We start from the raw sequence: 13,123 nt of genomic DNA, 5'->3' as shown, positions 1-13,123 counted from the left end.
ATCTGGTAACTAGACACCTGAGTTCAAGGTGCAATGTTGAATTCCATCCTGAAAAGGATTCTACCATTCTTGTGTTGAGTGGAAAAGTACAGGTGCTGTACAAAGGGGTTTTCCCCTCTTTTTTATGTTTTTGTGAAGTGATTATTTTAAAGTAAGCTGGAATACTTCATAAAGTAAAATAAGCCCCTTTAGGCAGTAATTTGATTGTAAAACCTGAACAGATCGCATTGCTCTCGTTGTTTTTCCGTTTTAGAGTCCTATAGAATTATTTGTTTTTTTGTTGTTCTATACTTCTAGGCTCTGTTTCTGATTGAGCCACCTGTGCTGAAGGGATATCCTGAAAACCTGTCCTGTTGGGGGGAGGGGGCTTGACTGGACCCCTGCTGTATGTGTTGTTGTATATTAGACCAGGGGTGCACAAACTGGGGGGCGCGCCTCCTAGGTGGGGGCGCAAGAATTACTAGGGGGGCACGGCGCGGTTACAGAGGCCCCGCGCCCTTCAACAAGGCATTTAAATTAAAAGCCGGGGGAGGCGTGAGGCGTCTGTAACTCCCTTACCTGTTCTCTGCCGGCTCTTCAGCGACTCATCGCTATGGCAACGCGGCGGCATGTGCGTGATGCGTTGCCATGGCCATGGCAACGCGCGCCAAATGACAATGACGCTGCGGCGGGTCACGTGATGTTATATGACCCGCAGGGTCATTTGACGCCGGGTCCTTGGAGAGGGGGGTGCGAATGCTGCAGCTGCCAGGCAGGGGGTTTCAGCTCAGAAAGTTTGCACACCCCTGTATTAGACCAATCAGATTTTAATTGGACTCTATTTCATTTACATTTTTTAATATATGCAGCCTTTGATTGAAAACTAATTATCTAAGTTGCCGTTTGATTAGTTCTCCCATGATCGATCAGTAAAGATCTTGCATCCCAGGGTTCACTAAATGGCTGCCTTTCGGTTTCAATCAATCCCTCAGTCAGTGCAACTCAGCAGCTACAATGTATTCTTATATTACTAAGGTAACAATATCTATTGTTACAATTGGCAGCTGAAACTGCTGGGAATATTGGCAACAAATGATCACAAACAAAGTGTTGCACAGATCTTTCACTATTAGGGAAGTGTGCTAAAAAATCAAAGGCTGCTCAGTATATTAAAACTCATTAAAAATGGCATTAAGAATTGAATAATAATATATAATTAAATAATGCAGTAAGTATTTTCTAATAATACAGAACTGGTTTATTTTAAAAACAAACCGTGGGATATTGCTGGGACTGCCTCTTTAAATGTTTGTTTATTTTTTGTCCCGTGTTGTGCTCGTGCCAGATTAATAGAAAGTATAACAACATGCAAAGAAATGCGGTTCTGCGTGCAAGATAATTGCTTGCACTTTTGCCTCTGGAGTGTCTGCTCTCCATGTGCTAGGCCCATCCGTGTACGAAGCCGCTGTGCCCTGTAAGAAAGTGTCCTTCATCCGTTTGTGCTGCGCGCATCACAAAACTGCAGTGCTGCTGGAACGGCATTTGTTTGGAATTATTGATCTTTACTGCCCTCTCTTGGCCAATACACATATATCTTCGCTTTGAGAATATCGTGAAGTTCTCCTGAGTCAGCAAATGTGCTTAAGTTCTCCATCAACCTAATGGATCAATTCAGTTCACTCCAGGGCACGTCTGTTTAAACTGCAAAAAAGGCACAGTTGAACATTTATTTTTTTTCAGGGCCTTATTAACTATTCCCCTTTTTAGTATAATGCTCAGTGAAGAGTGATAGGAAAGCGGACTCAGTCTGTTTTTTTTATTTTTTAAATAAAACACAGTGGTCTGTTTGCTGTGTGAGAGCTCATAACTGGGAAATGTGGCATTAGCGTAATGCAATACTGTGTATGATTCTATATGGGCTAACTTAAGGTTTTTCTTCTTGAAGGGTGGCAGTCTAGAACAGGGGTGCTCACCCAGAGTCCCCCCCCCCCCCCACTACTCCCCCAACAGGTTAGGTTTTCAGGATATCACAGCTTCAGCACAGGTGGCTCAATTAGTCCCCGCTTCAGCACAGGTGGCTCAGTCAGAGGCTCGGTCAAGGCACCAAAAACATAGAGTGTAAGCTCAGAGCAGTGACTGTGTCTGTAAAATTCCTTTGTGCTGCGTACCGCGCGCTATGCTGTCATCCAAAGCGCGTTTAGTCCCACTGGGAGAAAAGTGCTATATGACATAACGATATTATTTTTACTCATTTTCGAACTTGATCTAACCTCAAACCTTTGCCTTGAGTTGTACCTCTGGCCTACCTACTGCTCTGCCACATTGTAGTTATCTGGTGTGTGTGTTTGTACCCTGTTTTATACTGTAATTCCTCCTTTCTGTTGCAAAAAAAGCCAACGTAATGTTACATTGGGGAAATGACCAGCTTCATGCTAGTGTCGGGCGCATTATCGCATATGCTAAAACCATTAATCTTCTTTCTTTTTTTTTTATTCCATCGTTGGAAAGTGTGTAATATTTTTATACAAAATCGGTACATTTGCATACCAGTTTTTAAGTTCATTTGACCTCCCCCGATACTAAATGATAAAGATGCGTATTTTTAAATATAGAACGTTTCTTTAATATTCCATTTTTTGTTTCTCTTTTCATGATTCCAACCCCATTTCCGTCATAGATCTCCAACTATATTTCATAGCTCATTTATGAAATAAATATATGTAAAAAACACAATTTGCTGTGAGTTCTCCACGAAAGTCAACAGAATCCTCTCTAACACGAATGCGAGCCAGTAACATTCAGTATCGGAATATAATCATGATGGACTCTACAAGGCAGACAAAAGTTACATCTATTTAAAACAATGATGAGGGTGAAACGCTTATCTTGTAGATGCATAGTATATCCTGCATTGCTTTTTGTATAATTATTGTAATTAAAAAATACCGCATGTAGTGCATTTACAAGTCTCAGACAGGTCTGCAACCCTGTCTTTCCCCATTATCGCTTAGCAAACAGTGCTTCCACTGCCGCAGGGATTCTGGGTAATGACATGCAAATGAACAGTGGTCCACTTCACTTTTTATCCATTTTAACGTGAACCCCTTATAAGCTTATGCCTGCTGTATTACACAGCTTTTCAGCACAGCCTGGGTTAACTGAGTCATTTGCATATCCATTACCCAGAATCCTTGGCTGCAGTGTTTGCTCAACGATAATGGGGAAAGACAGGGTTGCAGACCTGTCTGAGACATGCAAATGCGCCATAAGTGGTATTTTTATTTACTGTACACTTAGAGCTTTTTGGGCACTTTTTTTTTTTTTTATCCACCGTAACTTTTTAATGTCTGTATAATTATTGTAATCGTCATTTTAGGAAGGCCTGTAACTAATTGCTGTTCAATGGGTTTCATGTCAGCCAGCATTAAAAAGATTCAATGCCTGTGCTATAATCGGTGGTTCTCAACCTTTTGAATGACGGCACCCCAAGCTAATCGAAAAACGTGACACCCTTGCACATTTTAAACCATACTTCATTATGCCAAAACTATACGAATAAATATATAATTTTCCTTATTGTTTTTTTGTTTCCTTTTACTTAAACAATCACATCTTCTCTTTTTTGAACGCAAGGGATTTATTCCTTGTTACCCTTCTAATTTCTTATTCAATCAACTTGTGACAGTTGACTAAGGATTGTGACGCACTGTTGCAAAGGTGTGGCCAACTCCAGTCCTCAAGGGCCACCAACAGGTCAGGTTTTCAGGATATCCCTGTTTCAGCACAAGTGGTTCAATCAGTGGTTCGGTCAACGATTGAGCCACCTGTGCTGAAGCAGGGATGTCTTTAAAACCTGACCTGTTGGTGGCCCTTGAGGACTGGAGTTGGCCACCTCTGCGCTATTGTATCCCGACACTGGTTGAGAATCACTATCCTAACAAAAGGGATAAAGAGATGGTGTTTGTGTGTAATGGACGAGTTTAAGATTGTCTGTCTGACTCACTGTTTGTGGTTTCTGGCTCCATCTTCAGGATCCCTTAGATCCGGCAAGGACCGTCATTGTGATTCAATCTCTGGTAGCAGGTGGTGTGGCAGAGAAAAGTGGCCAGATTCTGCCTGGTGACCGCTTGGTCTTTGTAAATGACAATTATTTGGACAATGCCACGTTGGATGATGCTGTGCAATTATTAACATCTGTGCCATCAGGAAGGGCTCGCTTTGGCATTTGCACGCCGTTGGTGGTAAGGACTCACTGGAGCTAAGAGCGTATTAGAGTAAATACTGTATAGTTTGGGCTAACTGTTTGCCAAATACTGTATAGCTTTTTTTTTTTTTTTTATTGATATAAAAAAACATTTTTTGACAGCTGGTTTTTGTTAAACTAGTTTCCCCTAAATCTATGTATTACATAGAAATAGCCGTCCCGTTGCGATAGTGCAGGGTAAATGAGTACTTCCGTATTAGGCGATACTTTTTTTATTTGGACTAACAATAGATACTATGAGACAAGCTTTCAATCGTTCTCCTCTCTTGCTTAGGTCGGCGATACAGAGTTACAAATATTCCAGGAGTTTAACAGCAATGTAAAAATCAAGATAACAATCTAAAGCCATCTGCCTTACTGTATATTGTTAGTGTCTCGATTTTTACATCTGTGTTAAACTCCTGGAATATTTTTAAATCCGTGTCGCCGTCCTGAGGAAGAGAGAACGCTTGAAAACTTGTCTTATAATATCTATTGTTAGTCCAAATAAAAAAGGTATCGCCTAATACTGAAGTACTCATTTACCCTGCATTACATTTACGTAGAATTCTATACTGTGTTTCAGGAGAGCATTAGTGTCCTAAAGCAGGGCTTATTTGATCATAGCCAAATGCAGTGTGTGAGCCTCTTTTTTGATGGGCCACATATGGCAGGTAGGCATTAACTACATACAATATCCTCGCAGCACCTTTCTGTAAAGGAAGCATAGTAGAAAGGTGGAAACATACATGTTCCCAAGGTGGCGGAGTACTAAAATGTCTGGTGGCTGAAGCCATCTACTTAACACACCTCTGAATGCTCTTTTATCAGAGTGCAAGGCTTTTGGTTCACTGTAAGACCTTCATCAGGGCTTAGTGTTTGCCCATTTGGTCAGCCAGGCAAAAGGAGCCTCATAAATATGCTGATTGACAATTTAGGGTTTGATGCCCACAGGTAATTGTTACTATTTTATTTTCAAACTAGAATAAAAGTCTATTAAAAATGACTCATTTGACTCTTCCCCCCCTTCCCTCTCTCCCCCTCTCTCTCCCCCTCTCTCTCCCCCTCTCTCTCTCTCCCCCTCTCTCACCCCCTCTCTCTCCCTCTCTCCCTCCCTCTCTCCCTCCCTCTCTCTCTCCCCCTCTCTCTCCCCCTCTCTCTCCCCCTCTCTCTCCCCCTCTCTCTCCCCCTCTCTCTCCCCCTCTCTCTCCCCCTCTCTCTCCCCCTCTCTCTCCCCCTCTCTCTCCCCCTCTCTCTCCCCTTCTCTCTCTCTCCCTCTCTCTCCCCCTCTCTCTCCCCCTCTCTCTCCTCCTCTCCCTCTCTCTCTCCCTCTCTCTCTCCCTCACTGTCTCCCTCTCGAAAAAAGAGTGGGTATCCCACTCACATTATAAGATCATCATGAGCTTATAGAGCTAAATCTCTTGATGAGTCTTTGTATTAGGGCAAGCTCCAGATGCATCAGGATACCGAGGGCTTCATATATGTAAGAGAGGAGAGACAGAGAGAATGCACAAATATTTATGTACAGACTGTGGAATAAAGAAATGCACTTACACATTGAAAAAATGTCAGGTGCAGATGGACTACACACAGTCACAAGAGTGAGACCGCTGAGTCCTCATGCAACCTGTGTCTCCATCTGCTCAACTGCTGATCGCGGTCCAATCACATTACAGTTGCATGCAGAGTAAGATAGGGAGAGAGTCCATTCGCCGGAAACCAGGACTGGCCGTTCACTCGAGTGCAAATAGTCTTTGTATGAGTCCAAAGACCCTACGCGTTTCACTCTATCCAGGGGTTCCCCGACTTTTTGTCAATTTGTAAGTGCATTTCTTCCACATTCTGTGTGTGAAAGTTGTCGCACACACTGCCTCTCCTCTCACATATTTGGAGCGCTCTGTATCCTGATCAAAAGGACTCATCAAGAGATGTATCTCTCTTAGCTCGTGGTAATATTATTACGTGAGTGGAACACCCCCTATTTTTGCATGGTTTTTTTTTCCACCTTTTTTTCGGAGTTTTGATTCTCTGCAGTATTTAGTGTTTTTTTTAAAATATATTTTATATTCTTTTATTTATACCCTGGTAGTTTTGTGCTTTGATTCTCCTGATGCAATCTCTGTTGATGATTAGAAAACATCATTTTTCTTCAGAGCTGCACCAGAGCTTGTAACTGTGTTTATATTTACCTGGGTATTACTACATGTACTATGTTTTAATTCTCACTGTATACATTACCGTATGACCTATTTGGGTCTATTATACGAATAAATATAGCTGTGCTTGTTTTGTCTGCACTCATACAAGACCCACTGATTTTTATACATATTAAATATACTTTTCATTATATAATTACTAAAATAGCATTAATGCATTGCTTGATTTGGCTATCGTCATATAAATGTCACCTTAGAGGGCAGCAGAGCCTTCTTATCACAGACGTGTTTGACACTTACAGGTGCAATCCCCACCATATTGTTTGCTTAATGAATATTAATTAAAGCAAAACCATCAACGTTTCGGACACGATGGGACCTTTCTCAAGACAGCCTGAAGGCCAAGAGATTTCCTCAATAAATACCCTCCCAGAACGCCTAATCAGAGGTGCTCACCGCCATCGTAATGACTCCCCTGGAATACTGGCTGTACCAGGTCACCCAAGTTATTGGTGACCGTTTGACATGGTGGTTAGAAGAGGTGGTTTGTGCAGATGACACCTCTGAAGATCAATGCAGAGATTATCTGTAACTTCTGACCTCCCGTAAAAACGGTTTAATTCGGATCCGATAACGTGGGTAACTTGACACCTGCATTATTCCATGGGAGTCGTCCTAACTATGTCGGTTATATTCTGTTGGACCTAACATACGCTTGGTTAGTACAATAATACCTACATAGCAAGGTTACTGTATATGCTGCAAACCAATAATTTATATAACAGCTGATGCTTATACCGGTGCTCTCTACTCCAAGGGGAAGGCCCGCTGCGATCCGTATGCAGTGATCCGAAGAAGAGGAGTAGAGGCTCCACGGATTTAGCTGGAGGGCTGGAGTTTTGCAAATAGCCAATTTATTAGCCAAAGTTATCCAACGTTTAGGCCGTCAAGGCAGCTTTTGAATGGCATTCCTTAACAAAGGCTGCTCAGATGGCCTAAACATTGGATAACGGTGGCTAATAAATGTATTTACAAAATCCTTGGAGCCTGGACTCTTCTTCTTAGCAGTAATACCCACAGCCCACACTGGACAGGCGTAAGATCACCCTTTTTTTGATCACTTACATTTTAGGTTTTGGTCTATTTTATGTGCTCTTCACAGTGATTGTGGTTATGATTAAATGCATTAAGTTATGCAATGTTTTTTGGCTCCACTGTCTCAGAATATACTCTGCCCATCTTGCGAGCTACTCATTATGTCAAATATCATTTGGCCATCTGAACAAGGCATTTTTATTTTTTGCTGCCATGTTATTTGATGATCTGTGTATTGATTGTATGTGTTTGAGGCGCTTCTTACGCACAGGTTTATGTGTGTGACAGGAGGTTGCAAGGTAAACGTGCAGCAGTGGGTGCGCGCGCGCGCCTCTGATTAGGCGTTCTGGGAGGGTATTTAAACATTAACTCTTTCAAGTATCCTGCGAGTGCCTGTTGAAGAACTTCTTCACAGGGCAGCCAAGCAAGCTCATTTGTATATGCGAGTGCTGCCCACTAGTGTGTGTGTGTGTGTGTGTGTGTGTGTGTGTGTGTGTGTGTGTGTGTGTGTGTGTGTGTGTGTGTGTGTGTGTGTGTGTGTGTGTGTGTGTGTGTGTGTGTGTGTGTGTGTGTGTGTGTGTGTGTGTTACAGACACACGTACCCACACAGACAGATCTAGAGAGGAGCAGCTATGGAGGGCTCTGCAGCGCCACCTGCTGCCCGGAAGTGGTGAAGCAGTCCTGCTCTCCTCCCTCCTACTGGCTACAGCTGTTCTGTGATCAGCTCCGCTCTCGCCTACCTGACCAAGCCTGTCTCTCTCTGATAAGACAGAAGGGCTGTGTGTGTGTGTATATATATATATATATATATATATATATATATATATATATATATATATATATATATATATATATATATATATATATATATATATATATATATATATATATATATATATATATATGTGTACATTGATTTGTATCAAGACTACTATATGGATATTACGTGGCTTTGTTCTTAACAGTTGAAATATATCAATTGAAAATGCAAAAGTCTGCAGGTATATTAATTATGAGAATTATACATCCATATTTATTTGTACATGTGATTAATATGAAATTCAGACAATATGCTCTTCTCATTTCTAAAACAAACCCTATACCTGTGTTTCCTGTCAGGGTGAAGCAAAAGGAGAGAAAAGAATATACGTTACAAATTTAGAAGACTCGGAAGAAAACCCAGACCAACCAGTTACTAAATCATCAACGATACTTGACGTTTTCCATGTAATTAATATGACTTTGTTTCTCTTTCAAATGTTTAACCAGAGAATGAATAACCACATACTTTAATTCCATCACGCTCAAAATATTTAGACCGTCAGCCACATGACATATTACAGCACAGGGCCTATAAAACACGTGCACACATCTATAATGCTTCAGGACCGAAATGAATTTAAATTAATTAGTGATTGTGTTGGGTTTCATTGTTCTGCAACACCACCATCTTGTGCTTTTTCTTGTTCCTGCCATCCTATACTCCTAGTAAAGGGGAAGGGGGGTATGGACAAGTGTCTGCTCTTACAGAAGAAACAGGAGTCAAAAAGATTATAGATTCATCTTGAAGCACTATACCAGGAGTGCTCAACTTCCAGTGCTCAAGCCCCCTCAACAGGTCAGGTTTTCAGAATATCCCTGCACAGGTCGCTAAATCAGTCCCTGCTTCAGCACAGGTGGCTCAATCAAAGGCCCAGTCTTCGACTGATTGAGCCATCTGTGCTGAAGCTGGGATATCCTGAAAACCTGACCTGTTGGGGCTGCTGGAGGACTGGCGTTCAGCATCCCTGCACTACAGCATTCGAATGTCATTAATCTAAATTGCGATCTCTTTACTACCGAGAGAAGAAATCGGTATCTCCGTTTCATTGTAGATTTTGTTTTGTACACGTATCCAATTGTGTGGGGGAATTTTGAGCCAACTGTATATTTAAAGTGTCATCGTCACTATTTAAGCATAGCCTTTTGACTTCTCACTCTTGATTCTTATGGGCCTCTGGTCTTCTGATTAGTGTTGGTTCCCTAATCCTGAATGCCATCGTACAAAATGGGAAGTCTTTGAAGTTTGTTGGCCAACCTAAACCGATTTATGGTGGACTAAACTGCAGTGGGACTAAGTTGTATATATTTTATTTTGCCACATAGGATTGTGTATTATAGGTCTACTTTTTGTTTTAGCAGAAATACAAACAGGAGGCTTTATTTCAAGAGAGCCTTGAGGAACTTGTCGATGAACCGTCACTGGCTATGGGAAGAGCGTTTAATATACAGCACCGTCAAACAGACTCTCTACCTGAATCTTGGGAAATGCATGAATTTGAGGGATTTGGTGGAGGAAGAGAAATGCTTGTGGATGAGGATTATACAGAACAAGATGCTTCTCTTTATGATGATCACCAGTATATGCGGCCATATGAAGAGCGGTCCCCACCTATGGAACAGAAGGTTGGTTACATGCAACCATGGCTCGGTGAAGAAACCGTATGTACTAAACACAAATAAAAGTTCAACAATAATGTAAAATTAGTCATGAAATATCGGGTTGTTAAATTAGAAATATCTGTAGGGCTATACATTTAAATTGCAGTTTGTAATGTCTTCATTGCATTCACAAACCGCTACAGCACTGAATGCAAGAAAGTGCAAATACATAGGAGGTACGTGTGAATGTGTCCAAGTTGTTTGCACATTTTTGGCTAATTTTTCCTACATTTCCAAAATGTTGGGTAATTCTGCACTGAGTTGAAAATGAACAAAGTTGTGCCAGAATATATAAGTGGGCCCTGTACTAAAGATCTCTCCCCATATCCCCCTCTCTTCTCCAGAAAAAGAACCTATTTCCAGGTCTGAATTAAGGAGCCTTTTGTTACTCTGCAATTTAACAGCTTTGCAAAAATTCACAATTCAAAAATGAACTGATTTGCCATGATTGAGTTGATTTACATATAGTATGTGAAAGTGCTGAGCTCCTAAATGTTGAACTTGTATTTATTTCTTGTAGGCTACAGAACGTCTTGATTTAGAAGTACCATTCTCTGAAGCAACCGAACATGAGGAAAAACTCAGTGATCAAGAGGACTTCTCAAATTCAAACACTGAAATGCAAGTGGATGAAGGTTAGTGCCTATAACACACTCACTGGAAGTAAACTTTTTAATATACTGTAGAGGAGCCTCACCCACATTAGCACGTTTACACTTTTCACAGAGCTGGACTTTTTAGTTGTTCTATAATGTAATAATGTGATGCAATACACAACCGCATGTTGCATAGTTGCAAAGAAGATGAAGTTGAAAAAAGCTATTATGTGCATCAAGTTCAACTAATGTTAAATGTAGACGACAGATACGTATTTCAGGGGTTTTCAACTCCAGTCCTCAAGACCCCCCAACAGGTCAGGTTTTTAGGATATCCCTGCTTCAGCACAGGTGGCTCAGGAGACTGAGCCACATGGGGAGGACTGGAGTTGAGAACCCCTGACTTCTCCTATATGTGTATTTACAGTATTTTGATCCAGAGGAAGGCAAACCAAAACCCCCCAGTGAAACATCATACAATGATATCTCATAAGGGGAAAAATAAATTCCTTCCTGACTCCAAGAATTGGCAATCAGATTAATCCTTGGATCAACATCCTTCCCATGTATACTTATTTGGTATATCCCTGTATACCTTTCCTATCTAAAAAGATATTTTTTGAACAAATCTGTTATATCTGCCATTGCAGTCTCCATGGGTTATGAATTCCACATTTTAACTGCCCTTATTGTAAAGATCCCTTTCCTTTGTTGCTGATGAAATCTCCTTCCTTCCTTCCAACCTTAAGGGATGTTTGTGACCTGTACAATGTACAGTATGGTATGAATATCCCCCAGATTATAACTGGTCAAAGTTATACTCTATTTTATGGGGCTCGAGTTTCTGTTGAGCAGTAAACAAGAGCTGAAGTTTCTCAAATTATTTTATTTTCACCGCTTAGTTATTTTTTCCCTTTTTCTTTGGAAATATATTTTTTTATTTCCCATATATACAACCAAGAAACGTTGATTATAGCAATACAAAATACATGATTGGTATCATATTTGTGTTTTTAAAATAGATGAGGGGGATTGAACGTATCTAAGGCCTTGCCCCCGCTGTGGCGGACGCTGCGCTCACGAGAGCCCTCCCCGCAACGGCGCCGGGCCCGCTGCGAGGGGGGGCCGCAGCGCTCGCGCGAGAGCTACTCCTGCTCTCAATAGAATTGAGAGCAGGAACTCGCGTCGAGCGGCTTGGCACGCCCCCGGCAGTTCAGCCAATGAGGGCGAACCTGCCGGGTGACGTCATGGCCGCGCCCCCGTCACTCCTCCGGCACGCCCCCCCCCCGGTCTCTCCTCCTGCAGTGAGCTGCAGACCGGGGAATCGCCGGAACGCGCAGCCAAAAGCGCGGGCGCGCATTAGAGCGCCGTGACCGGGGCCTTAGCCTAAAATGTTAAGATCTAAGTAAATTAAAATGTCAGTATTTACTCTATATATACGGACAACTGTTCTATAATCATATTTATGTATTGGGATACACTGGCGACACACTTTATTCGAGCTCGGCTAGTCCCACGAATTCGGGTATACCCGGGTGTATTGAGGTTTGTGACTGTTTTCTGCCCGAGTGCATTGAGTTATTTTCCAGGCAGGGATTGAAGCATTTTATTCCCGCTGGCTGCAATACTGCACAGTATATATATATATATACTGCATTACAATTCATGAATTTATGCCATCTGGTAGACACGCGAAGCATTGCAGCCTATTAAATCCTAATCATTATCATTTAACAGATCAGCCGCCCGTCAGCCAGGCATGAACCCAGGCTGGGAAGGCAAATGCAACGGGGCTTGTCAGAGGTGAGGAGCGGCGCATTCCAGGTATCTGCCAGGTACATACTGGGTATTTGCTCGAATAAAGTGTGTCGCAGCAGTATATAATCAGTCAATCCATTTTGAAAGTCAATGTTCTTAAATATTGTTCCCTAACGTTTAGGGTGTGTTTTACACCCCTTCCTTACCCTGTCTCCCTTACGTAGATGGTCATTTGTTATGAAGGAGCTCTTTAATCAATTTACCTTCTCATTCATGGGTGTAATAAATGACTGGCCAGTTCCCAGTGAATATTGTAACTGAACACCAAGGCAAATGTCCAGCCCAGTGGTTTTCAATTTGTTTTTTCTTGTTCTTCTCTCGGGCTCTTTCTGATCACAGTGCTCCGTGGCTGAGGCACCCCCGTCACTCCCGTCACAGGAGACTGAGTGCAGAGACGGTCACAGGAGACACACACCACAGGGTAGAACAAATACACACAGGACAGACAGACACCAAGCCTTGGCCCTCTCCTGCCCATGCTGCTTCCTCCTCTGCTTGGCCCCCCCCTAGCCTCCTGATTGGCCGCTACTGGATAATGCAGCCAATCAGGATGGCGGAAACTGCAATGCTTTCTCCCTGCTCTGGGAGAACTGGGATATGCCGCGGCACCCTTTTGATCCTCTGACGGAACCCCAGGGTGCCGTGGAACCCCGGTTGGGAAATTCTGGTCCAGGCCATCGCAAAATGTATCTTACACCAAAACCAACAAATATGAGAAGGTATCGGGCGCTTCAGTATATAACAATAGGAAATCT

At 42.2% G+C, this 13,123-nt stretch overlaps 1 protein-coding gene across 10 annotated transcripts in view; it reads left to right on the top strand.

Annotated features, from left to right (window-relative positions):
- The window catches only part of PATJ (PATJ crumbs cell polarity complex component), a 154,519-nt gene that overhangs the window by 59,436 nt on the left and 81,960 nt on the right, over positions 1-13,123 (top strand). For 7 of the 10 annotated variants that reach the window (XM_075615970.1, XM_075615972.1, XM_075615971.1 and 4 more), the window contains exons 19-22: positions 4,011-4,220; positions 8,593-8,700; positions 9,652-9,918; positions 10,475-10,589. In XM_075615970.1, the coding sequence (XP_075472085.1) occupies positions 4,011-4,220; positions 8,593-8,700; positions 9,652-9,918; positions 10,475-10,589 (700 nt within the window). The remainder of the gene's footprint in view (positions 1-4,010; positions 4,221-8,592; positions 8,701-9,651; positions 9,919-10,474; positions 10,590-13,123) is intronic. The other 3 variants (XM_075615969.1, XM_075615974.1, XM_075615973.1) reach the window with 3 other exon arrangements.

This window comes from Ascaphus truei, chromosome 10 (genome assembly GCF_040206685.1).
Source record: "Ascaphus truei isolate aAscTru1 chromosome 10, aAscTru1.hap1, whole genome shotgun sequence".
NCBI lineage: Eukaryota > Metazoa > Chordata > Amphibia > Anura > Ascaphidae > Ascaphus > Ascaphus truei.
The sequence above is the reverse complement of the archived record's forward strand: the minus strand, read 5'-3'. Positions and strand labels throughout refer to the sequence as shown.